Raw genomic sequence first — 26501 nt, 5'->3', positions numbered from 1 at the left:
TAGTTTTTACCGAGCACTTACTGTACACCAGGCATTGTTCTAGGTACATGAGATTCATTAACAAACTAAACAGATAAATATTCCTGCCCTCACAGAGTTCCCATTCTAACAGAGGGAGACAGATCAAAAATAATAAATATACTACATTAGAAAATTATATAAAATTACAGAATGTAGGCTGGGCGTGGTGGCTCACACCTGTAATCCCAGCCCTTTGGGAGGCTGAAGCAGGCGGATCACAAGGTCAGGAGATCGAGACCATCCTAGCTCACACAGTGAAACCCCGTCTCTACTAAAAAAAAAAAAAAGTACAAAAAATTAGCTGGGCGTGGTGGCGGGCACCTGTAGCCCCAGCTGCCTCAGGAGGCTGAAGCAGCAGAATGGCGTGAACCCGGGAGGCAGAGCTTGCAGTGAGCTGAGATTGCGCCACTGCACTCTAGCCCTGGTGACAGAGCGTGACTCCATCTCAAAAAAAAAAAAAAAAAAAAAAAAATACAGATGTGGTGAGATCTGTGAAAGAAAGAAAAGGTCAGGTTATGCCTGTTTGTTTGTTTGTTTGTTTGTTTTGTTTTGTTCTTTTTCTGAGACTGAGTCTTGCTCTGTCACCCAGACAGGCATGCCGTGGCACACTGTCAGCTCACTGCAACCTCCACCTCCTGGGTTCAAGTGATTATCCTGCCTCAGCCTCCTGAATAGCTGGGATTACAGGTGCACACCATCACACCTGGCTAATTTTTGAATTTTTAGTAGACATGGAGTTTCACCATGTTGGCCAGGCTAGTCTCAAACTCCTGACCTCAAGTGATCTGCCCAACTCAGCCTCCCAAAGTGCTGGGATTATAGGCATGAGCCATGGTGCCCAGCTGGGTTACATCTTTTCTAAGATGGTCAGGGTAGTCTTCTCTGAGAAGGTAATATTTTAGCAGAGACATGGAACAGGTGAAGGAATTATAAATGAGGGCATCTGTTGGAGAGGATGTAGACAAAAGCAGCTGACAGTGGTCCTAAAGGCAAGAAGCATGCCAAGTATGTTCTAGGAAAGGGAGTGTAGTGAGCATGGGGGAAAGTAGTTGGAAAGGATGTCAGAGAGGAAATCAGGGTCACAGTCCATGTAGGACCTCTGAATACAATGGCAACCCTCTATTGTGAAGTTTTGAGCAGAGGGATGACATAATCTGATTTATCTTTTAAAAGGATCACTCAGGCTACTCTCTTGGAAATAGACTGTAGTGGGAGAATAGAAGCAGAGAGACCAGTTAGGAGGCTACTGCAGTAATCCAGGAAGGAGGTGATGGGCGATAGGACCAGAATGGAGCAGGAGAGAAGTGGTAATTTAGGATTAAAAACCTTAGAGGGTTGTTATAAGAACTTTATGGGAGAGTTATTATAGGTAAAATGCCTAGTAGATGCCTTGTATAAAGAAGATGTTAAGTAATATCCTGTCATTATATTTGCAAGCAGAATAGGTTCTCTGGGTCACTATAAGGAGGAGAGCAAAGCTAGAGAGTGACAGCCAAGGTCAGTTGACCTGGAAGTTGGCAGCTGCCCTCATCTGATGTAGTAAGGGAGGCTGGCCTGAGGAAGGAACTTGATCTTTTAGCCCTTCCCTCATATCTCAACTCCAGTATGGGATTTTCAACTGCCTATAAACCATTTCTTCTTAAAAGTTTCATCATATACTGTCTATGCACAGTTTTTAAAAAGTTACCTGCACCACCTCTACTTCAAACCAGCTACTCATCCAGATGTTTCCTTCTATTAAAGACACACCAGTCTCCAGATGCTGAAAACCTGGCTGCATTTTTGTAGAACTGTGGATCAGACTGGAAGTTGGTATCATAGTCATCATCTGGTTAAAACATCTCTCTTTACAAAAGATGAAACAAGGCTCAGAATGGAACATGCCAAGCTGTGGGCCACACCAGGCTTTGATCACTAAATGGCTCCTGTATTCTTTCTAGCAAGGTCTAGAACCAGTTTTCTGGACTCATTCACTTTCTCAACACTCCCCTCCCTTCCTCTTGCCTGACCCACATCACAGCAGTTCCTCCGGTTGGCTGCCACAGGCCAACATCTCTGCCCTGGTCACCGCCATGGCTGCCAGGACCATCTTTCTGTTATTGCCAATTAACCTTTCTGGAAAGACTATTAGAGACCATTAAGAATGCTGGCTATGGGTTCAAATCCTGGCTTTGTACTTACTAGCTGTGAGGACTTGAGCAAGTTTCCGAATCACATTCTGCCTTAGTTTCTTCATCTGAAAAATCCTCCCTTCTAGGATTTAAGTAGAGTAAGGCATGTAAAATACTTAGTACAGAGCCAAACACAAAATAAGAGCTTAAGAAGTATTAGTTATTACTGTCAGTCCCTTTCAGAGAAGTTGCTGTGGATGCCTGGTGAACAAATTCTAATTGCCTTGGTGTGGCCTTCAGGGACTTTCCATACCTACTCTAGGTATGGAAACTTTCACTGATCTCTGATGACAAACTTTCCAACCAGGACAGCTCTCTTTGTACCCCATCTATGCTCATTCCCATTTCTACCTCTGTGTTTTAGTTTATGCTCCTCCTACCTGAAACGCCACCTTCCTTCTCCTTTATCTGTCTGAATCCTGCACATCCTTCAAAGCTCCACTTAAGGTTTAGTACTTCATAAGAACTGCCCAGGCAAATTCTAGCTCCACTGATATTATTACTTCTCTACAATACCACAGTTTTTATATTCAGTACTTACTGATAACTTCTTCACGGAGAGGAATGAAGGCATGTAGTTAATAGTATGGGCTCTGGAGCAGACTGCATGGTCTCTCTCAGCCTGTCTCCTCAGTCATAAAATAAGGTTAATATTAGGGTTGTTGTGAGGATTAGATACACGAATACTTGATATATGTTAATGATGATTAATATGTTATTACTGCTATATATTTGTTAACTTTTTCCTCTTTGTTTATAAACCTGCATTTTCTTCCTCCAGGTTATTCTATCCATATGCACTATACCTTTACCCAGTGTCTAGCACAACGCTGGTCTCAGAGTAGTGTTCAACAATGAATGGATGTTAAAAAAAAAAAAAAAAAAAAAAAAAAAAAAAAACCTAGGAGGAGTGCCCATGGCAGTTACATCAATATTCTCTATCCAATCTGAATGGGTCCTGAACTTTCTTCTCCCCTACCTTATAGTTTCCTGGTGAAGGAGAAACTACAACCCCTTTCAGGGAGGCAACATGATACTATAGAAGAAAACTGGACTAAGAATCTGAAGACATGGGTTTGCGTCTCAGCTTCCCACACAAAAGATCTGTCTGGTTTGTCTCTGTCTCTGCCTGTCTGTCTGTCAGTCTCTGTCTATCTGTATCTGTCTGTCTGTCTCTATCTATCTATCTATCTACTATCTATCTATCTATCTATCTATCTATTTATTTTAGCTTGGGAAAAATCACTTAAGCTCATGGAGCCTGTTTCTATCTCTGTAAGGGAGAATAATCTGGCATGGCCTGCCTCCTTCACAGGACAGCTGTGAAGATCAAGTTTAAAAAAAAAAATGTATGGGCCACGCACAGTGGTTCATGCCTGTAATCCCAGCACTTTGGGATGCCAAGGCGGGCGGATCATCTGAGGTCAGGAGTTCGAGACTAGGCTGGTCAACATGGCAAAACCCCGTCTCTACTAAAAATACAAAAATTAGCTGGGCGTGGTGGTGGACACCTATAATCCCAGCTACATGAGAGGCTGAGGCAGGATAATCTCTTGAACCTGGGAGGTGGAGGTTGCAGTGAGCTGAGATGGTACCATTCCACTCCAGCCTGGGCAACAAGAGCGAAACTGCTCAGAGGAAAAAAAAAAAAAAAAAAAAAAAAAAAGGCATGTGGGAGAGCTTTGCATACCATAAAGTCATATACAAATTATATGTATCCAGGGTGGCCATTTATATGTCATCAAACAAGAAACCATTAATAATTATCAAGTCAACTGGATCTACTTCCAATGGCCTCCTGAGGAAAGGGCCATTACCACAGTAATCACAGTGAATCTCTTTGCCCAGATGCCTCTTAAAAGGTCAAATTATTACTTACACTATGGTGCTCAGTCCTGAGATTTTTTTTTTTTTTTTTTTTTTTTTTGAGATAGGGTCTCACTCTGTTGCCCAGGTTGGATTGCAGTGGCATGACCACAACTCACTGCAGTCTCAACCTCCTCGCCTCAAGAAATCCTCCTGCCTCAGCCTCCTGAGTAGCTAGGACTACAGGTGTGTGCTACCACTCCTGGCTAATATAGAAATGGGGTCTCCCTACGTTGCCCAAGCTGTCAGTCCTGAGAATTTTGATAAGTCTGTCCTCAAACATTTTGTCATATCTAGTAATTTGTTCAAAAGTACAGATTTAGCCAAAATGTCAACTTCACATCCCAGAGTCCATGGGTGGTACATGGTATAGGTAATATGGTTATTAGCCAGGGTTCTCAAAGAGGAGGAAGAGTAAAGAAAAAAATGATCCCTAATAAATTAGAAATATCTGGTCTATTTTTACAAGAAGTTAACATTGGAGATGTGGAACGTATTCTGGAGTTAGAAGAAATGAATAAAATCACTCTGGGGTAACTGGAATAGTCTATGCATATATTCCTGAGCTACTTGTGTGTGCACAGTTATTGTTCTATTTAATTTTGTATTAGATCCAAGGGATTCCAGCATTCATCAGTAGTCATGATAGACCTGAACAATATCAACAGAGAATTCTATACCACGCAGGAGCACATCAAGCTAATGCATTGACAAGGGCAGTTCCTAGTGATTCATACTCTTTGTCACATGCAGTGATCATTGTGCTTTTTCTTTTCTTTCTTTGGGGAATCAGATTTATCAAAAATAGCCATACATTTTATAATAGAGTGTAGAGCGTGTGACCTTCTCCCAGCATTACTTCCAAAACCCAAGTAAGAAATCATTCATATTAAGAAAATCACTTTACCTCTATTTTTTCCCATATGGCTTCATAGTTGTCTTGGTGCCGAATATCTTGCATCAGTTTCTGAATTAAAGCTGATTTAGTGGCAGAATGGCTCTCATTTTTCTCAGAGGACGAAGTTCTTTCTGACTTCTCATCAGCATACTTTTTCATGCCAGAGAGAGGCACACTGGACTCCTCATCAGAAAGAATGTCACTCAGGGGCCCAGATTCAATGCTCTCCCCTAGTGAAGAGGCTATGTCACTAGATGAGCTTGGAGACACCCTGCCTAGCCTTGTATGCTTCTTTTTGACATGATAGGTTGGATAGATCTCAGAATCTGAATTCATTTCAGACAGTTCCCAGTCATCAATATTCTGGATGGTTTCTCCTCTGGGTTTCTGAGGCAGAAGCTTTGTTAGGTTTTCCAACTTCAAAGCCAATACTTCTGTCTGCTTAAGGTGAGAGGGCAGTGCTAGGTATTCATCAGAGCCATACCAGGCCTCCACAACCTGACCATTCCTGGTGACGTGACTTGGAGAGGAGGCATGACCTTTTTTGCTTTTGTGTTTTGAAAGAAGTGGCACCGGAGACATGATGTTGTCTGAGCCAACAGAGGATTCACTGCTCTGAGTAAAAGGTGGTGAACTGGATGTTTCTGACTGCGATAGCAATTTGGCATTCCAATTTCTCTGATTACAAGGCTCAAGGGAGGATGTGGAAGCAGAATTTGTTTGTGGCCCCTCTATGGCCTTGGAAGTACAAGAAAGCTCTCCATTTGGCACTGCTGAGCTCCCTGTATTTTTAGCTTGTTTGCCTGAACCAGTCCCCCGTTTAGGTGTTCGGCATGGAGGCACCTCTTCTGAGGTCTTGTGTGGCTTTTTAAGTCGAGATTTCTCTTTATAGCAGTCGTTAAGCCTTCCCAGGCTGGAAGAAATTTCTTTAATGTGAAATTTGACTGTGTTTTCAAGATTCCCATCCCCCACCTTGTGCAAACACTCATAAGACTGGCTGGCAGCAGAAGGGCTGTTAGGGTAGGAAGACTGCAACACCAGGCAAAGTTTGGATCTGTCAGGAGGATCTACTAGCGAAGGGGTGCTTCTGCTCATCTCAGGCTTTAGATCAACCATTTGCTTCTTTCCATCATTGCCTTTCAGATCATTCTTAAAAGTTTCCTCTTTAAGAAAAAGTCCTCTTTTTGGCACTGTGGGCTGCGTGGGAGAGTCCTCATTATAATTAAAGCAATCTCTGATGGTTCGCTTGGGGGTTGCATTTTCACAAGGAACAGGCTGCTGATTCTTTGCACCAAGATGGGAGGAGGAACTGGATTCTTGCTTCACAGTCTCAGAGGACGGTTGAACAGCATTTGTCAGAGCTTCTCCTGAAGACGACGACACTCCCGGTGTTAAGCCTGGTTGCTCTTCGACTGCAGAAGCATTGTCTTCCTCACATCCACCTTTGTCGTCTACTGAGAGAGATACTTGAGATACCTCCTCAGTAAGTGCTTCACTGCCATTGGTAGAGATAGAGTCAGCAGCTACCGTAAGTAACCCAACACTTCGGATAAGCTCAGGAAACTCCTTTTCCATCTCACTGTAGCTCCAAGAGTCAAAGGGTTTGGTTTTGACTTGGCTAGAGGTCATGTCACCTAGCCCACTGAGCAAATCCTCACTTGGACTGTAGTCAGACAGTTCGAATGCAGTAATGCCACAATCCAGGGACAAGTAATTTTGAGAACATTTGATAGTTAATTGTCCTGAGTCATCCACTTCTGTAAGAGAATCAAGTCGGCCCTGAAACAGACAACAGCAGTGGTTTCAGTAAATGCAACATGAGTTATAACATCAGCTGCTATTTAAATGAAATTTCAGTACAGGGCACTATAAAGGTCAAATGTATTGGTCTCTATTGCTTCTGATTTGACATACACAAAGGGATATTAATCAAATACCACATTGCTTTATATAGTATCTTCTTCTTAAACACCTGAAGATTTTTCACTAATCTGGAGCATACAGCCTTAATAGAAATGTCAAGATCAAGCCAAAAGTATCCATTCTTGCCTTAATTTTCAACTTAAAAATAATGTATTATTCATTTAATAAGAATTTCATAAACAAAGCCTTAAGTAATACAATTTCTGGGATCAAAATAATGTAAAACTAAAATCTCCACGAATGTGTTTTGCTTTTTGCTATCATTCCAGTAACTACCACAGTGGCTAACTCATGGTAGATGCTCAATGAATATTTTTAAGTAGAATGATTGATTATAATAAACCAGTGTGTTAAACGTATGTTGATGAATCGAAGGAAGGTAAACTACTGAATTTGCAAATACGTAACAGTTTGAGACCAGTTTCTATTTGGCCCACCCTTTTGAAGGAGAAAATTAATGAATGTCCAAACTTTATCATTAGAGATAGCCTCATCTCCTCCCTCTGCATGTTTTTCTCCCCAAGTCCTACCCCCACTGGTGTATGTGAGCTATTAAGTGCCCATATTTCTTACTATTCATAATTCTGGATAGGCTGATTTGATTTAAAACTCCCTCGCACTAAAAAAAACAGCATTACAATTAACTATTTTTAATTTGTTAAATCTTTAATTCTGTAATTAAGACTTTTGTCTCATTACTATTGCAGTTTCTGATTTCATACAACAAATGGGAAGATTTTCACTGATGCTTTGTTTGGGGTAGAAGAGCCCCAGGAACTAACCTATTATGCCTACTGGCTAAATAACAGCCTGATCTAACCTAGCCCCCTCAGGAAATGAAAAAAGAAAACTAAAAAGTGAAGGGTTGTTGCATCCCCAGATCTCCATTTTTTCTAGAGGAAGAACTGCAGTGAGCCAACTGAAGCTGGATCCCATGTGGCAGTTGGACCCTGTGATCCTTTCAGCCAGGTTTTCCCAAGATCCGGCTTCTCCAAGATCTTACATCTGGTTTTACTGCTCATTTGTTTGTTTTGTTTTTGGAATGTTCTCTCCCTTCAGACCTTCACCCTGCCTTTATCTCCTACTCTGCTCACTCTCATTCCATAACATCTAGATAAACAGATGAAAAGCCTTATTTAACTTTTCTAAGCCTCAGAATTCTCATCTATAAATGATAATGGTTGATTACTACAATTACTTTTTCATTTAACCCTTAAATTTTTCTTCTGGGGACTGTACTATTGTCCCTGTCTTACATAAGAGTAGCTTGGACCAAAAGATGACACCGGCCCTGGATGAAAGCTGTCCCCAAAGTCTGTATTCTGGCCATTAGATATTACTTTAAACTGACATGTCCCCACCTCCAGTTTGTTTTCCACACTGCCACCAGAGTAAACTTTACACATTGCAAATCTGTTAGTTCTTTGTTTAAAGTCCTTTAGAAGCATCCTGTTGCTGTTAAGTTCAAAATCCAAACCTTTCCTCAAAAAACCTAAAAATTGAACTACCAATCCCACTACTGAGTACATATCCAAAGAAAAGGAAATCAGCATGTCAAAGAGATACCTGAACTCCCATGTTTATTACAGCATTATTCATGATAGCCAAGATATGGACTCAACCTCGGTGTCCACCAACAGGTGAACGGATAAAGAAAATGCAGCATATATCCACAATGGAATACTATTTTGCCTCAAAAAGAAAGAAATCCTGTCATTTGTGACAACATATATGAGCTTCAAGGACATTATGTTAAGTGAAATAAGCAAGGCACAGAAAGACGAATACCACATGTTCTCACTCATGTGGAAGCTAAAAAAGTTGAACTCAGAGAAGCAGAAAGCAGAATAGCAGTTACTAGAGGTTGGGAAAGGTAGGGGGTGGGGATAGCGAGAGGCTAGTTAATGGATACACAATTACGGCTAGATAGGAGGAGTAAGTTCTGGTTTCTGTAGCAGGGTCAGATGACTGTAATTAAAAGCAATTTATTCTACATTTTCAAATAGCTAGAAGAGTGGATTTTGAATGTTCCCAACATGAAGACACGATAAATGTTTGAAGTGATGGGTATGTTAATTTCCCTGATTTGATCACTGCATTGTGTACATGTATCAAAATATTACACTGTACCCTATAAATATGTACAGTTGTTATGTCAATTAAAAATAGTAAAAGCAAAAAATGTCACACTTAAATGCAAAGATATATTGCTTTAATATTTGAAGATCTCCCAAGTATAACACTGAAAACAGAAATAAACGATATCATAGATAACTATTTTTAAAACACAACCAAAACCCTTTCCAGGCCAGACCCAAAGAGGCCTTTCTTATGCTGTTCTCCCCTCACTGGCCACACTCAGCCACTGTGTCCTCCTTTCACTTTCTGAAAATACCATGTTCTGTCCTACCTCAGGGCCTTGGCACATGCTGTTTGCTCTGCCTGGAAAGCTTCCAGCCTATACCCCTTAACTAGTTGACTCTTCCTTATCACTCAGATTTCAGCTTAAGTTTCACTTTTTCAAGATTCCAGATTCACATGTAAGTCAGAATCTTTTATTGTAAGCCCTGCTTTCTCTTTAAGCATTTATCTCAATTTATAAATAAATACTATTGTGATTATCTGATCAATTTGCTTTTTCCACTAGTTTGTAAGTACCACGAGAGTATAAATCACACAGAAAATGGTTGTCTTAACAGGGTACCCGTAGCACCTAGCATAGTGATCTGCATAGAGTATGCACATTTGTTGAATGAATGAATGAATGAATGATGACATTTTAGAATGTCTCTCTATGCCTTCCTATAATTTCTTTCTCTGATTATGTAGTTTTAGTTAACCCCAATAATTAAAAGCCCAAGTTTCAAATTCTGGCTCTAGCACTAATTAGTTATATGACCATGAGCCAGTAGCTTGATGTTGCTAAGCTTTATTTCCTTCATCTATAAAAAGGAAATGATAAGCCACGCCATAGGGGTGTTGAGAGGCTTAAAGGAGGTAAGATATGTAAGATAGAAGTCTAGTACATGGATGAGTGCTCAATGAATGTTCACTCTTATGATGTTATTATTTTAAAAATGAAGTATATTGAGGAGGAAAATTTCAAGATGAAAGTTATTGCTAATACTAAATTATACTGCACAAAATGAGAAATCAATATTAACTGCCAATCTCAACAAAAATTACCTAAATGGAATTGTATAACTTTTGTGCTTCGTAACTGAACTAGGAATCAGTCAGCCAAACAAAAGTTATACTTTATGCAATTTTTAAAAGTGTAATAGTGAGATTCCCAATTCAAAAGCAGATTGTATTTTCTTTAATCTTTTGATTGTTCATTACTCAGAACTTATTCTTTTATAGAAATAGTATTATAAAACGATGGTTAAATTCCAAAACTATCCCATAAAACCTATTTAAATTAATAGTTGAAATTTGCAACATGATTTTCTATTACATTTATCATGGTTATTGCACTGCAGTGCTTATATGAGATTGAAGAAAAGCATTTATATGGTAGATTAAAAAAAAAAAAAAGAAAGAAATTTGAGGGTCCAGGTAAAAATTAGACTCCAAACTCAAGTGTCAGCCACCTGCCTTTGGACAAGCAGGGAATATGACAGTCTTGCAAATACATTTAGTCCCCATTCTGGTGGTCATAGCACCTTAAGACCAGGGATACTGTCTTGCTTAAGAATAACAGATGCTCAATCAGTGATGCTACATGAATATATTGAAAAAATATATATATGAGACATATATATTACATTATATATATAATTACAATATATATATTACATGAATATATTGTTTAATGGATACATCTCAGAGACTAAAGTATGGCTGCCTTTTCTTAAATCTTCAGGAATCTCTAGCCAGGTCCTGGTTTAGAAAAGAAAACACCATACTCAAAAACACTTAATGCTTCAGAGGAAGCTCTCTCCCATCCTGTCCCACCATATCAGTCCGGCCAACCATCTCAACTAGTGAATAAATGCCATCTTAACTGGTGAGACAGTTGAGGGATTGTCACTCGGGGGGTAATAACTATTTTTTATTTTATTTAATTTTTTTATTTCCATAGGTTATTGGGGAACAGGTGGTGATTGGTTACATGAATAAGTTCTTTAGTGGTGATCTGTGAGATTTTGGTACATCACCCAAGCAATATAAACTGCACCCTATTGGTAGTCTTTTATCCCTCAGGGGGTAACTATTTTTTATTCAAACTGTATTTTTTAATGTGAAAAAATATCCCTCCCTGAAAAAAAAAAAAAAACAAAAAACCAAAAACAGTATATAGTATTTCACCGTGCAGAGGCAATTGTAAGAAAAGAAAGTTCTCTGAAGTTTCTCAGAGTAGATGAATGACTTTTATCTCTGAAAATATTGCTTAGTAATACTAATGTTTTTAGTTCCATTGCTGCCTTCCACATCATCTTCCCACATAGTTTTCTAACGTATGTACATAATAAAGTCTCAGGAAGATATGGAGTTAGGGGTGTTGCCTGTTGGTTTTACTGCCCTTATTTCAGAAACATCACATGTAATTGTATAGTACAGGTAGCTGGGTAAGAGCTGCCTAGCCATGCACTCCACTTAAATACACCTCCATTTAACATGTTATGAAGTAGGCCGGGCACAGTGGCTTACACCTGTAATTCTAGCACTTTGAGAAGATGAGGCAGGTGGTTCGGTTGAGCCTAGGAGTTCAAGACTAACCTGGGCAACATGGCAAAACCTTGTCTCTACTAAAAATACAAAAACTAGTGGGGCATGGTGGCATGTGCCTGTAATCCCAGCTACTGGGGAGGCTGAGGCATGAGAATCGCTTGAACCTAGGAGGCAGAAGTTGCGGTGAGCCAAAAATCATGCCACTGCACTCCAACCTGGGCAACAGAGCGAGACTTGGTCTCAAAAAAAAAAAAAGAAGAAAAAAATATATATATATAGCAAAAAACACCTCTCCTTTTTTTTTTCTAATTTGAAGCAAGACATTTTGCTTTGTTCCTTATCCATAATTAAGTTAACTGAAGCCTTGTTCCAAATGCCTTCTTAGATCTTTCTTTTTTTAAAACTATGTTTCACCACCAACTGAACATGAAATTTAACATTCACAACTTAGAGATGTGGAGATCCTAAGTCCTCACACCTGTGGGGGCTGTGGCATTCTAGTAAGAGGACCATCAATTTACATGTTAGTCTACTTGGACTAGACTTTTTCAGATTCCTTTCAGCCTTACCATGTTGGGATTCTATGATTCCGAATGCACCCCAGAGAACAGCAGTGGACTGAGAAGAGCAAGTAATGACAAGCAACTGTGAAGTACAACAAAGGTTTGTTTCTCATAGGCAAGGGGAAAAAATATACAAAAATCTTTCAATATTTTTATTTATACTATATTAATAGTTCTTAAGAGAACTCCCATTTTCTACATGCTGAAAGTATGAATCAAATAATTAATCTCAATGATTAATTCCCAGTTCATCAAACTGAAATTATATCTCCCTCTTCCACATCTAAAGCAGGGATTATCTGCATTATTTAATTCAATTCAACAAATCAGACTTTTTTACAGCAATATGAACTAGGTGCTGTGGGAGATACACAGATGAATATAATCTGGAACTAACCCTCACGTAGTTCAAAATATAGCACATACTTTGGCCTGATACAATTTGGCTCATTATAAGTGCCAGTGGAGGAATCCACAAAGTGCTATGTTGTGAGCACTCTAGAAGGACCAATGCATCCCCATGGAGAAGGTATCATTTAGGTAAGTGCTTACCACACCATCTAGCACATGGTAAGCTCTCAATCAATGTTTCCTATTGTGTTGATATTATTAAGAGTTACCACTCCTATCACCTGTGTGACATCACCTCTCTCGACCTTAAACCTCTCATCTATAAGATGAATACAATCATAATACCTGTAAATTGAGGATAACAGCACTTGCTCTGCCTACCTCTTAGAACTATGTGATGACCAAAAAAATTATGAAGGTCATTTCTAACATGTGTTGTTCATCTTTGAATGCACAGAGTCTTATACATAGTAAGAAATCAATAAATAGTTAAGGAAGAAAGGCAGGGAAGAAATAATAATTATTATTAAAATAGAAATCAGTTAAAAACTGGTTTTGTTTTATTTAATTATGCCCAGATTTATATCCTTAAGTATTCACTTAACCTCTTTTTAAAAAATTTAATTTTAATTTTAATTTTTAGTCCTGGGGTACATGTGCAGGATGTGCAGGTTTGTTACATAGAAGTATTCACTTAACCTCTTCTTAAATTCAGTTTTTCCATATATAAAATGTAACTTTTTTTTTTTTTTTTTTTTTTTTTTTTTTTTGAGACGGAGTCTTGCTCTGTTGCCCAGATTGGAGTGCGATGGCGTGATCTCGGCTCACTGCAACCTCTGCCTCTCGGGTTGAAGCAATTTTCCCACCTCAGCTTCCCGAGTAGCTGGGACTACAGGCGTGCGCCACCATGCCTGGCTAATTTTTGTATTTTTAGTAGAGACAGGGTTTCACCATGTTGGCCAGACTGCTCTCAAACTCCTGAGCTCAAGTGACCCTCCCGTCTTGGCCTCCCAAAGTGCTGGGATTACAGGCATGAGCCACTGCGCCAGGTTAAAATGTAACTACTTTTAATATCCCTTACCTTCCTTCCTTAATGAAACAAATTTAAAGTGCTTGTCACAATGTCTAGAATATAGAAAATTGCAGAAAACATTTTTTAAACAGTTTTGAGCTTTGCCTTAAAGTGTTCTTTGTTGTTTGGTTATTAACTGGTTTTATTTTAGTAAGGTATTGGCCAATTTTTTTTTTTTACTAGATATAGTCTGCTCCATACTTAAATAAAGAATAAAATTCATATATTGTTTTTTCAAGAAGAGAAGAAGATGGAACTTGCCACTCTCTAGAGTTCCAAACTTACTCTTTTATGTGGCTCTGAAATTTAACTAACTTTCAGAAAGAGAAAAATGAATCCTCCTTCACTGGAAGTACGTCTACTATTCTAATTTACCAGTGCTTTTTTAATTTGGTTTTTGTTTTTGTTTTTGTTTTTTTGCCATTTCCCTCATCATTCTATAAATCTTTCATAGTTGAATTTATTCTAAGAAAGTTGATAATTTTATCCTAATTATCTTCCTGTTTTACAATTCCAGTGTGCTGGCAGAAATAAATAAAACTAAGCAGTATTTTAAATGTCCTCATAGAGTTACACTAGACACACAGAAATAAAAGATCAGATATCCAGTTTCAGGAAGTATGGTTACAGAGTCAGAACTTTAATTCATAGAAATATATCCACAAAGTGGATAACTGAAAATCTACTGTTCCTTTACCCCTCATATAACATTTTCTTCAATCTCTACAACAGGGCTAAAGACTGACTTCAAACATAAGAATGCACTAAACTGCTTCCAATCAAATCCATTCATAATTGCTGAGTTCGTGTTGTGAGAATAGATGCAACTTATTGTAAATTCACAACACAATTGTAAAAACAGTGGCCAGCAACAATTACCCTCCATGGTTCTTCATCATTTCTTGAGCTACTACTTAATGAATGATACAAGTTCAATGAAGTGTATGATGGATGTATTCCACAGAACAATAACAACAGTAACAATAAACCCTAGAGCACTGCTATATCTCCAGCTCCTACAACAGAGTTGATTATCAATAAATGTTTATTGATTTAATAAATATATGATTTGAATCAATGATTTTTAATCTCCTTCTAGTAGTAGAAAGCAGGCAGATCTGATACTGACCAGCATTGGATGCTGGACAGAGCATTGGGTGTTGGACAACAAATGGGGAGGGGGGAAGAAAAGAATGTATAGACTTGAAGATGCCAGGTAGGTATCTAAAGAAAGATCTCTCTAGAGGTTAGACAAACCTTCCTCATCTCTATCTCCATTAGCACATTCTGTCATGGATATCAGATTTAGGGCAAAGTTGGTCAGTTGAGATTCTTTGTAGTCTCCCATAACCACAAGAGTCCCAGTTGAGAACCCTCTTGGGATCGACTTGGGAGGAACGGCATCTGGGAACTAACACACAACTCACATATTCATCCTATGGTTACTCTACTGAAGTCTACATCACTTCCCCGGTGCCACAGTAAAAGGAAGAGCTAACTGAAAACAAAGACTGTGACTTAAAGTTAGAGGTAAGCCTAGTCGATTTGGATTCCTATGGACTTCTAGGCCCTGCGGGGAGTTTGCCACAGCAAGAACCTTTATTTTGAATAAACAAAAATCAACAAGAATAAATGGTTTGTGAGAATAGGTACAGATTTGTTTGGTGGTGTTGATAATGTTGGAGGCACTGTAACATTAATAAGTCAATAAATTAATGAATTATCCAACACTCATTATAAGGCCTTTTAATCTCATATATTAATATAAGTGCCTTATAAACTTTTAGAAACTTTTAGAATATATGTTTTACACAAACTAATAGTAGAACACTAAAGTGGGTATTAATAGCCAAAAGACTAAACACACATGCCCGCACACAAACACATACCCACCACTCCCCACATACAATGCATCCATATATGGTATCTATATGTATATGTATATGTACAGCCCCTGCTTAGCAAGCAAAAACACTTTTTTTCTATAAATATATGTCCATTTTATTTAAGAATGAGAGAGTTCACTTGGATTCAAACGTACAGGGTTCATTCTTAAGTTATTCATCAAGAATAACAATAAAATCTTCCAAGTACTGAATATAAGAAAAATCAAACATATTTTGTATAATATTCTAAATGTCCATTTGATTCACTGTATCTGGAATGATTCTTCTAAAACATGAATCATGGGAGATCGCCAAACAAACACTTCTTTTGTCCTCAATATAAAGTCCAAATCTCTTAATATGGATTTAAAAAGCTCTTTACCTTCATGATCTGACCTCAGCTTACCTATTAGCCCAAATCCCACCTCCTAGTTCCTTGGGCTTTTTGCTCCAGTCCTACTAGTAGCTCTCTGGGCCTGCCATTCTCTTTTTATCTCTGGGTATTTGATCATGCCATGTCCTCTGCCTAGAACATGTTCTGTCTCTATTCACCAGTCTATTCCTGTCTCTCCTTTAGGTCTCCGGTAGAGTCATTTCTTCTGGAAAGCCTCCTCTGTCTGGATTAGGTGCTTCTTTCTCTGTCCTCCAATGGCATCTTGTAGACTTATCAGTTTGGCTTTAATGTCTATTCACTTGGTTCCATTTTCCTCTAGACTCAAAACTACTTGAAGACAGAAACCATGTTTTGATCATTATTATATTCTTAGCACTGAGTGTCTGACACATAATAAGTACTCAATATATATTTATTAAATAATTGAAGAGGAAAAGGAAGCCAGGTTAGCATCAATAACAATGAATGGTATGTGTGCAAATTACCAGGTATGAGCTAACTCTGGCCTAAAGCCCCATTCATATTGGAAGTGCCCTAGCTTCTAGTCACTATGCCTAGATTCAAAGCCCATCAGGGCCTGCTTATTTACCTACAAAGAATTCCTATCCTATATCTCTAAACTGAAAACATTCTCAAATGGTCACACCCGGCAATGCATTGCTTAACTTCAAGGAAAACACTCACCTCCTTTGTCTCTTCAGAGAAAGCTTGCAGAATGTCCGTCTGCCTGGTATAGTTGCCATTGGCGTCCTGCAGACCTTGTAGAATGCGCTCCCGCAGAACCAGCACTGAGACTCGAAGCTGGTGCCAGAGGAGCTGCACTGCGTGGATGTCCACTATCACGTTGACAGAGTAAGACAGCAGCTTTAAGGAGAACTCTGTTTCAAGGAGGGCATGGATTTGCTCAACATGATCAGAAATATCTTCACAAATGTCCTGCAGTAAAGAAAAGCAAAATATGTGAGGACTACTTTGCCTTATCCTGGAGGGAGCTGAGGGTGGTAGAAAAGTTCATTCTTACCTAACACCAATTATCAGGGCCAACCATAGCACCCTGGATACCTGGGGTCTTTGTTTTAGTTCAGATACACAGTTGCAAGCCACATTCCTGTGCACTAGGCCTTTGACCATTTAGGTAAATTAATCTTTTTCTAAGCCACACAAATCCTACTATTCCATCAGATGCCCAAATTGAAAGTTCAGCCAAGGTGAGAGGTCCATCTCTCCAATTCACTGTCTGTTCTCTTTTTTATTGTTTGTTGGGTATTCTGGAAGGGAACCAATGGCTGTTTTATTTGCTAGTATTAAGCTACACTGGGCACACAATATTTCAGGTTAAAAGCATCATCTAGATACCTTTGAAGAAAGATAACCTAGAATGTGTGCTTCAAAGGCACTCTCAGCCATTCTCAATGAACTATGGGGTATTTGATGTAAGGAGCAATTGTCACTCTCCCACAAGTATGCAACTTAATATTTAAATTCAGTGGTTTTTTTCTGTTTTTTGTTTGTTTGTTTTTGTTTTTGTTTTTAGACGGAGTTTCACTCTTGTCACACAGGATGGAGTGCAATGGCACGATCTCAGCTCACTGCAACCTCCACCTCCCGGGTTCAAGTGATTCTCCTGCCTCAGTCTCCCAAGTATCTAAGTTTACAGGCGGCTGCCACCATGTCCAGCTAATTTTTGTATTTTTAGTACAGACGGGGTTTCACCACATTGGCCAGGCTGGTCTTGAACTCCTGACCTCAGGTGATCCACCCACCTCAGCCTCCCAAAGTGCTGGGATTACAGGCCTAAGCCACTGCACCCAGCCTAAATTTACAGTGGATATCGAAATTTTCAACCCACACTTTACAAGCAGAATCACTCTTATGAAACAAAGCCAGAAAAATTCCAAAGATGAAAAAAGACAAAATACAATTTTGTTTTGTTTCATGCAGACATTTTAAACAAAAACATTACTAACTCAGTCTCAATCTCCTTGACACATACTATTAGGTAGGAAGGTTTGGTATCTGACATGTCACTTGTTCTTACAAGTTCCCAAATTTCCATTGTGCTGTCAGAGGCCAGCAGCGTGAAATGAGTGGCATCAATGGTAGTATTTACTTGGGCAATGTAAGAGACCATTAAACATCAAAATGATGGTGTCAGCTAAAAGGGCTCAGTTACTCATTTTTAGTCGTACATTAGTGATTTTTTCAAATTGAGCTTTTATTTATGATTTTTGTTAGGGCCAAAATTTGAAGATAGCATTAGAGTTCTGAGCGCCACCATCAGTGTCAAAACAGTCATTCTATGCTGGAAACACAACCTTCTGATTTCATGTAACTCAGTTACTTTTTTAAAAAGAAAAATGAAAATATATAATCTGTATTTAAAAATGTACAAGGGAAAAAATCTATTGAAGAATGACAAGCCGTGCTAAATTATGAATACTAATTGTACAATTCCAATGAGTGCTCCAATATTAGTTCTTGAAACCCAAGAACTAATTGGTGACAGTGGTACAAACTGGTGATCATAACTTGAAACAGAACAAAAGTTTAAACTAGATGAACTTTGAAGCACTAATTGGGTAAGGTTCTCCCAAATGGCACCCACAAGGTAATGCAGTCCAAAAGAAATTTAGGGCAAAAAATCTATTACCCCATTAGCCAGTACATGGGAACCAATCACAGCCAGATTGGCTTGTCTCTGCTGGCCTCATCACAGAAGAGCAGGGCTCTCATTGCTATCATCAGATATTTCACATTGCCTGGGATTTCTGGTTGGAGTGTCTATTTCATGTATTCTCCCACACCTCTTGACCACTACCCCAAAACAAATGCCTGTATCTTTTGTCCTCTTAGGATGTTCATTTCTGTGTTGTTCTGTGCCACTTTGAGAAACTCCCTCCCTCCCACTGCTGAGTTCTTCCGAATTCTCTATACTTCGCCCCATTCTGTTGTAAAAAACACTCCTTAACTTCTTCACAGAATCCATCTACTTCGTGGTCTCACCCAAACCTGATTCGGCCCAAGAATCCCACTTCCCCTGTTGCCCTCCCAGGGAAGGCTGCTCATTCTCCCAGTCCTCACCTGAGAGACGATAGTAGGGATGATGGGGGAAGGCTGGCCTCAATGCCTCTTTGCTGCTTTGGCACTTTCTGATCATTACTCTTTCACCCACATACTAACACCCTTTTTTCCCAGTAGGTGCCTGGTCTGACAAACCTTACTGTCTTCCTCCCTCGTTGCTGTTACCTACGTTATTCCCTTTTACTCCTCTACACTACATTGAAGAATGCAACTGGTTCACATTTTACTGTCTCTATATCAAGCATGGTGTTATCTTTGGTAATGCCAATATTCACACTGATGAACCAACCAACACTGTAGCCTCAAATTTCCTTTACTCCACAGCTCCCAGGACCTTCATACCCATTCCACTGGGACAAGACTCTACCCTAGCTCTACTGTGGACTTCACCATCACATCACCTGTGTAACAATATCAGAAAGTCCTGTATGCCACCAACCTCTATTTGTTCAACTTTTTCACTCCTGTCTCCCACTACAGGTGCTCTGCAACCTCATCCAGGCCACCAGCTCCTCCAGTGACCCTTTCCTCAAATATGACCCTCCTCCTAGCATCTATGGGGTATGCCTATGCTATGGGCAGTATCTATGGTGATCACTGTTCAACTACTATCTTGGCAGTAGTCTCCACTTCCTCATACTCTTGATTCATAACTCAGATTTGTTAGCCTCTGTCTCTGGCATCTCACTTTGATGCTAAAGATGCAGAATATCTTACATACCTAGGAGAGAAAAAGGCTTGGTAACCTTTATGCTAGCAGCTCAGAATAGCCATATACACATTTCTCATCTACTCCACACCATCCTGCAATACAAAATGTTACATAGAGTCTTCGCACCATGAAAGCATCATGTCAAAGCACACGTCATCTTTTCCTCTTATACATGATTTGGCTCCTTCGTAATAGATGTAGGAATGTAGTCAGAACCAGGTCATGGGTCAAGATTGCCAGGAAACTATCCAGGGAAAACAATACATAAAGGGCACTAGGGTATCATTGGTGCCAGTTAACTCAGATTTCCACATAACTGGGCAAGGTAAATTGGCCCCATTCCCACCGAAGCAGATGGACCCCTAAGGGGAAAAAAACACCTTTCCCACAAGTGCTGACCTACCAAAGAAGATATAATGATGGCAAATAAGCACATACAAAATCTTCAACTACATAAGCCAAGATGGAAATGTAGATTAAAACCACAATGAGATACCAATTTACACCCATTTGAATGCCTAGAATAAAAAAAATTACTGACAGCACCAACTGCTAAGGAATTCTAGAACAACTGGAACTCTCCTGTGCTGCTTACGGGAATTCAGAACGGTACAATCACTGTGGAAAACAGGTTAGCAGTTTCTTATAAAATTAAGCATACAATTACCATATGACCCAGCAATTCCACTCCTGGGTGTTTATCCTAGAGAAATGAAAAGTTATACGCACACAAAAATGAAAAGAAGTTCCGCCTACCATCACTAAAACCTTCATGGGTACTGATCATAGGTAAGTGGTCCTTCAATGGGTAAATAGATAAACTATGGTATGCCTATATAATATGCAGCAGTTTTTTAAAAAGCGAACCACTATACATGTAACAATTTGGATAAATCTCAAAGGCATTACACTAAGTGTAAGAAGCCAGTCTCAAAATGTTACACACTGTATAATTCTATTTATATAAATAACATTCTCATAAGACAAAACTATAATGATAGACAATAGATGAGTGACTACTAGAGACTGGGGATGGGGAGGGCATGATTCTAAACTGATAGCACAAGGGAGTTTTGCAGACTGATGGAACTGTTTGGTATAGATTGTGGAGGTGTTATGCAAATCTACACATAGGTTAAGCTGTACACCAAAAAAGAAAGTCAATTCTGCTGTATGATAATTTTTAAACTAATACAGGAAAAGCAGTTTATAGTCTCAGTAAAATACACATAAAATTCATTTTGGATCACACACTGCCTTCATATTCTTGGAAATTACAAAAAGCACAACTCTTTAAAGTCATGGTGGCACTATGATCATCAGCACTAATTTTATATAGTAATTCTGTGTAGCCTCCAGATTATTTTCTAGCAAGTATAAAGGAAAATGAAGCTAATCTGGAGCCCATCTCAAAGTGAATTAATGCAAATGACAATGTTAACAATATCTTCACAGCATAGATTTTTTTCCCACAGATATTATTACCATGCTAATGTGGGAAACTGACCCTCTACATTGCTTTGTTTAATTCACATACAGCACAATAGCCCTGTGGCATTCAGTGCTCACAGAACAAAATGCATTGAATACATTATGTTGCCAATTGCTCATTTCACTCAACCTTCCAGATACCTTGCTGTCTCAAAATCGCAGCTGCTGTCTCCTGTCAATGAGAAAGGAATCTTCTGTGGTTACTGAAGCAGCCGATACAAACACTAAGGTGACCTGAGAGTGTTTACAAATAAACTCTAGTTGGCTGACTCAGTTGGTTTTTCTGTTTTCTTTGTTTTTTAAAATTGGGTTGCATGCTTATGTGAGAGGGGTACGTTTTCCTTTTGTAAAACATATTATTGTATACTTTTTCATTGTATCTTATTTCTTCTAAACAAATGCAGGGATGTTAAAGTAACTCTTATATATTTAACCAGTATGTCCAGTTTTCACCAGCTAGGGACAGCAATGAGGCACCCTTCTTGTGATTGCTCTGATTGCTTACTGTAATAACTCTTGAGTGTGACTTCTCAGCTCCTGCTAATTGTCCCTAGGAGGCGATCTCTTTGCTGCCTCATCATGAGGCCATCATACCCTTTCTCCACCATTCTCAAAACATCTTAAAGGTTTCCCTGTGAAATTACAAATGTACATGGATCAACATTCTGCCAAGGTGCCTCAAATTGCCAATCTCCAGGGCTCCATGTGCATCTGGAAGGAAGTCTGCCCTCCTGGCAACATCCTCATCCAGGTACTGAAGCAACACTTGCCACCTCAGTTTCAAAAAGTCACACAAATGCAATCCTAAAAAAAAAAGAAAAGAAAAGAAAAAGAAAAAGAAAAAAAAAGAAAGGAAAAAAAAAAAAAAAAAAAAAGGAAAGAAAGGCAAATTCCCCTAATGGCTGGGTGAAGAGGCTCATGCTTGTAATTCCAGCACTTTGGGAGACTTTGGGAGAATTGCTTGGGCTCAGGAGTTCTAGACCAGCCTGGGCAACACAGGAGACCCCATCACTACAAAAAATTTAAAAAATTAGTCAAGTGTGGTGGCACACACCTGTAATCCCAGCTACTCAGACAGCTGAAGTGGGAAAACACCTTGAGCCCACGAGGTGTAGGTTGCAGTGAGCCATGATCACACTACTTCACTCCAGCCTGGCCAAAGCAAGACAATAACCTGTCTTAAAGCAAGAACCTGCCTCCAAAAAAAAACAGTTTCTTTACCCATATGCTCACCATATGTGTGTGTGTTTATTACAAAAAGCTAAAAAGAGATTCTGACCTAAAACATGTACTTTATATTTTAAAATACAGATTAAGGAAATATCACAGTTAGTTGCAATAAAACTCACAAGTAAACCTTAGAAATTGAAATTGCAACTTTATACAAAAACGTTCCTATTGCAGAGTACGAAGTAATCTTCAGTTGACTATCAAAACTGTCCTTTCTCCAAAAACAGAGTGACAGATTTCCCTATGGCAAAATATTTTTATTTCCCCAAAAGTAAACTATCCCTCTCAGTAAAGGAGAAGTACAGGGGAACTTTCTCAACTTGATAAAGAATATCTACAAAAAACCTATAGCTAACAGCAAACTTAACAGTGAGAAACTAGAAGCTTTCCCGCAAAGATTGACAGCAAGGCAAGGATGTCTCCTCTCGGTACTCCTTTACAACATCATACTAGAAGTCCTAATTATTGCAATAAGATAAAAAGAGGAAAGAAAAGGCATAGATTTGGAAGGAAGAAATGAAACTGTCTTGTTCAAAGATAACATGATCATCTATGTAGAAAATCTGACAGAATGGGGAAAAAAAAAAAAAGTAGACTCCTGGAACTAATAAGCAATCACAGCAAGGTTGCAGAATATGAGGTGAATATACGAAAGTCAATTGTTTTCCTATATACCAGCAATGAACAACTGGAATTTGAAATAAAAAAACACAATATCATTTATACTAGCATTCCCCAAATGAAACCTTGGGTATAAATCTAAAAACATGTATGACATCTACATGACAACTACAAACTCTGATGAAAGAAATCAAAAGAGTAAATAAATGCAGTGGTATTCCATGTCCCTGGATAGGAAGATCCAATATTGTCAAGATGTTGGTTCTTCCCAACTTGACGTATAGCTTCAACTCAATCAAAAACCTAGCAAGTTATTTTATAGATAACCAACTGATTCGAAAGTTGATGTGAAGAGGCTGGGTGTGATGGCTTACACCTGTAATCCTAGCACTCTGGGAGGCCAAGGCAGGATCAAGTCAGGAGTTTGAGACCAGCCTGGCCAACATGGTGAAACCCCATCTCTACTAAAAATACAAAAATTAGCTGGGAGCAGTGGTGCACGCCTGTAATCCCAGCTACTTGGGAAGCTGAGGCAGGAGAATCGCTTGAACCCAAGAGGCAGAGGTTGCAGTGAGCTGAGATGGCGCCATTGCACTCCAGCCTGGGGGACAGAGCAAGACTCTGTCCAAATAGTAATAATAATAATACAGTTTATGTGACGAGGAAAAAGACCCACAATATCCAAAACAATATTTAAAAAGAACAAAACAGGGGGACTGACATTACCCAACTTCAAGATTTACTACAAAGCTACAGTAATCAAGACAATGTTATATTGGCAAAAGAACAGACAAACAGATCAATGAACAGAATAGACAGCCTAGAGGTAGACCCACATAAGTAATAGTTAACTGATCTTTGACAAAGGAGCAAAGGCAACACAATAGAGAAAAGACAGTCTTTCAACAAATGGTGCTGGAATTGGACATCTACAAGCAAATAATAATAATAATGATAATCCTAGACATAGACCTTACACCCTTAACAAAAACTAACTCAAAATATATCACAGACCTAAGGGTAAAATGCAAAACTATAAAATCCTATAAGATATCATAGAAGAAAATCTAGATCACCTTGAGTTTGGCAATGACTTTTTGTTTGGCAATGACTTTGTGCCAAAGGCACAATCTATGAAAGAATTAATAAGCTGACTTCATTAAAATTAAACATTTACGCTCTGTGAAAGACATCATTAAAAGAATGAAAAGACAAGCCACAGACTGGGAGAAAATATTTCCAAAAGACTTATGAAGGATTATTATTCAAAATACATAAAGAAGTCTTAAAGCTCAACAAAAACAAACAACTCAATTAAAAAACAGTCCAAAGACCTTAACAGATGCCTCACCAAAGAAAGTAAACAGATGACAAATAAGAATATGAAAAAATGGTTCCATATCATAAGTCACCAGGGAAATGCAAATTAAAACAACAAGATACCATTAAAACAATAAGATATCATTACATAATTGTTAGAATGACCAAAATTCAGAATACTGACAACACCAAATGCTGGTGAGGATGTGGAGTAACAGGAACTCTCATTCACTGCAGTGGGAATGCAGTTTGGTGGTTTCTTACATATTCTCACCATAAAATCCAGCAATCACACTTCTTGGTTTTTACCCAAGGGAGTTGGAAACTCATATCCAAACAAAAACCTGCACACAGATGTTTATAGCAGCTTTATTCATAATTGCCAAAACTTGGAAGCAACCAAGGAGTTTGGTAGGTGAATGAATAAACTTTGGTATATCTAGACAAAGGTATATCTAGACAAAAGAATATTAGTGCTAAAAAGAAGTAAGCTATCAAGCTATGAAAAGACATGAGAAACCTTAAATGTATATTACTAAGTGAAAGAAGTCAATCTGAAAAGGCTACAAACTGTATTATTCCATTTATATGACATTCTGGAAAAGGCAAAGCAGCGGCTACCAGACTATTTGGGGGCAAGGAGGGAAGACTAAGAAGAGAAGTGGATGTTTATGGCAGTGAAACTATTCTACATACTATAAAGGTGGATACACATAATTTAATATTCCTCAAAATCTGTAGAATGTACAAGACAGAGTGAACCCAATGTACACTATGGAACTGGGGTGAGAATGATGTGCCAATGTAGGTTCATCAATTGTAACAAATGTAGCACCCTGGTGGGGAGTGCTGATAATGTGGAAAGCTATGCATGTGTGGGGACAGGGGATATACGGGCTACCTCTGTGCCTGCCTCTTAATTTTGCTGTGAATCTAAACTGGTTACAAAAATACTATGTAAAGAAACACAAACTAGACTACCTCTTCTTTACTCTTCCTCTAGCAAATACACTTTTCTAATAGGCCTAGTTTCTTCTTTTGTCATATGAAGAATAACTATAATGGGCTGAACGTGGTGGCTCACACCTTGTTCATCACTTTGGGAGGCCAAGGTGGAAGGATCCCTGAGTCCAGGAGTTTGAGACCAGCTGGGCAACATGGCAAAACCCCATCTCTACAAAAGATACAAAAATTATCTGAGCCTGGGTGGGGCGCTGTGGCTTACACCTGTAATCCCAGCACTTTGGGAGGCTGAGGTGGGCAGATCACTTGAGGTCATGAGTTTGAGACCAGCCTGGGCAATGTGGTGAAACGACGTCTCTACTAAAAATACAAAAATTAGTGGGGCATGGTGGCAGGTACCTGTAATCCCAGCTACTCTGAGGCTTAGGCAGGAGGATCACTTGACTCCAGGAAGCAGGGGTTGCAGTGAGCCGAGATTTCGCCACTGCACTCCAGCCTGGGCTGTAACAGAGCAAGACTGTCTCAAAAAAATAAAAATAAAAAAAAATATCCAGATCTGGTGGCAGGCACCTGTAGTCCCAGCTACTTGGGAGGCTGAGGTGGGAAGATTACTTGAGCCCAGGAGGTCAAGGCTACAGTGAGTCATGATCACACCACTGTACTCTAGCTTGGGCAATAGAGTGAGACCCTGTCTCAAATTTAAAATAATAATAATAATAATAAAGAATGACTATAATGGAGAGCAGTGGGAATTATGCTGAGACTTTTTATGATCATCACAGAACTTCTCTGCAAAGTTTGAAGAACTCTATAACAGTAGTTATCCTTTTTAGTGCTAAAAATGTGAGAGTATGATGACTAAAAGGAGCTAATTTATGTGGAAATGATTTGCTATTATTATTGGCTGTTACTCATCCATCTCCCTAACTAGACTGTATCTTTCTAGAAGCAGGAAACGTGTCTTATTTGTCTTAGTTATCTATAATGCCACACTGTTAGGACACTGCCATACAAATGCAAAGGATGTTTGTGAAACTGAATTCAATTGGATAAAATACTATATTTTACAAATTAGAGGTAAACCCCTAAAAAGCAAACAGTAGCTTAACTTTCTTTCTGAAGTATATTTACACTAATTGGCACTCACTCAGCAAGTCATATCAGTAGTCACTGACACTGGGTCACCTCCTGCTTTGATTAGGAGAGGGTCTGAAAAAGCGAGCAGAGAGATGATAGAGGAGGATGAAGATGCAGAATATAGTCT

The 26501-nt window shown here is 39.0% G+C and overlaps 1 protein-coding gene across 3 annotated transcripts in view; it reads right to left on the bottom strand.

Annotated features, from left to right (window-relative positions):
- The window catches only part of AKAP6 (A-kinase anchoring protein 6), a 636231-nt gene that overhangs the window by 293848 nt on the left and 315882 nt on the right, over positions 1 to 26501 (bottom strand). For all 3 annotated transcript variants that reach the window (XM_073010910.1, XM_073010912.1, XM_073010911.1), the window contains 2 exons: positions 16504 to 16755; positions 4966 to 6735 (listed from right to left, as the gene is read on the bottom strand). In XM_073010910.1, the coding sequence (XP_072867011.1) occupies positions 4966 to 6735; positions 16504 to 16755 (2022 nt within the window). The remainder of the gene's footprint in view (positions 1 to 4965; positions 6736 to 16503; positions 16756 to 26501) is intronic.

The sequence above is a fragment of the Chlorocebus sabaeus genome, chromosome 24, assembly GCF_047675955.1.
Source record: "Chlorocebus sabaeus isolate Y175 chromosome 24, mChlSab1.0.hap1, whole genome shotgun sequence".
In the NCBI taxonomy this organism is placed as follows: domain Eukaryota; kingdom Metazoa; phylum Chordata; class Mammalia; order Primates; family Cercopithecidae; genus Chlorocebus; species Chlorocebus sabaeus.
This window is presented reverse-complemented; position numbering and strand designations above follow the sequence as displayed.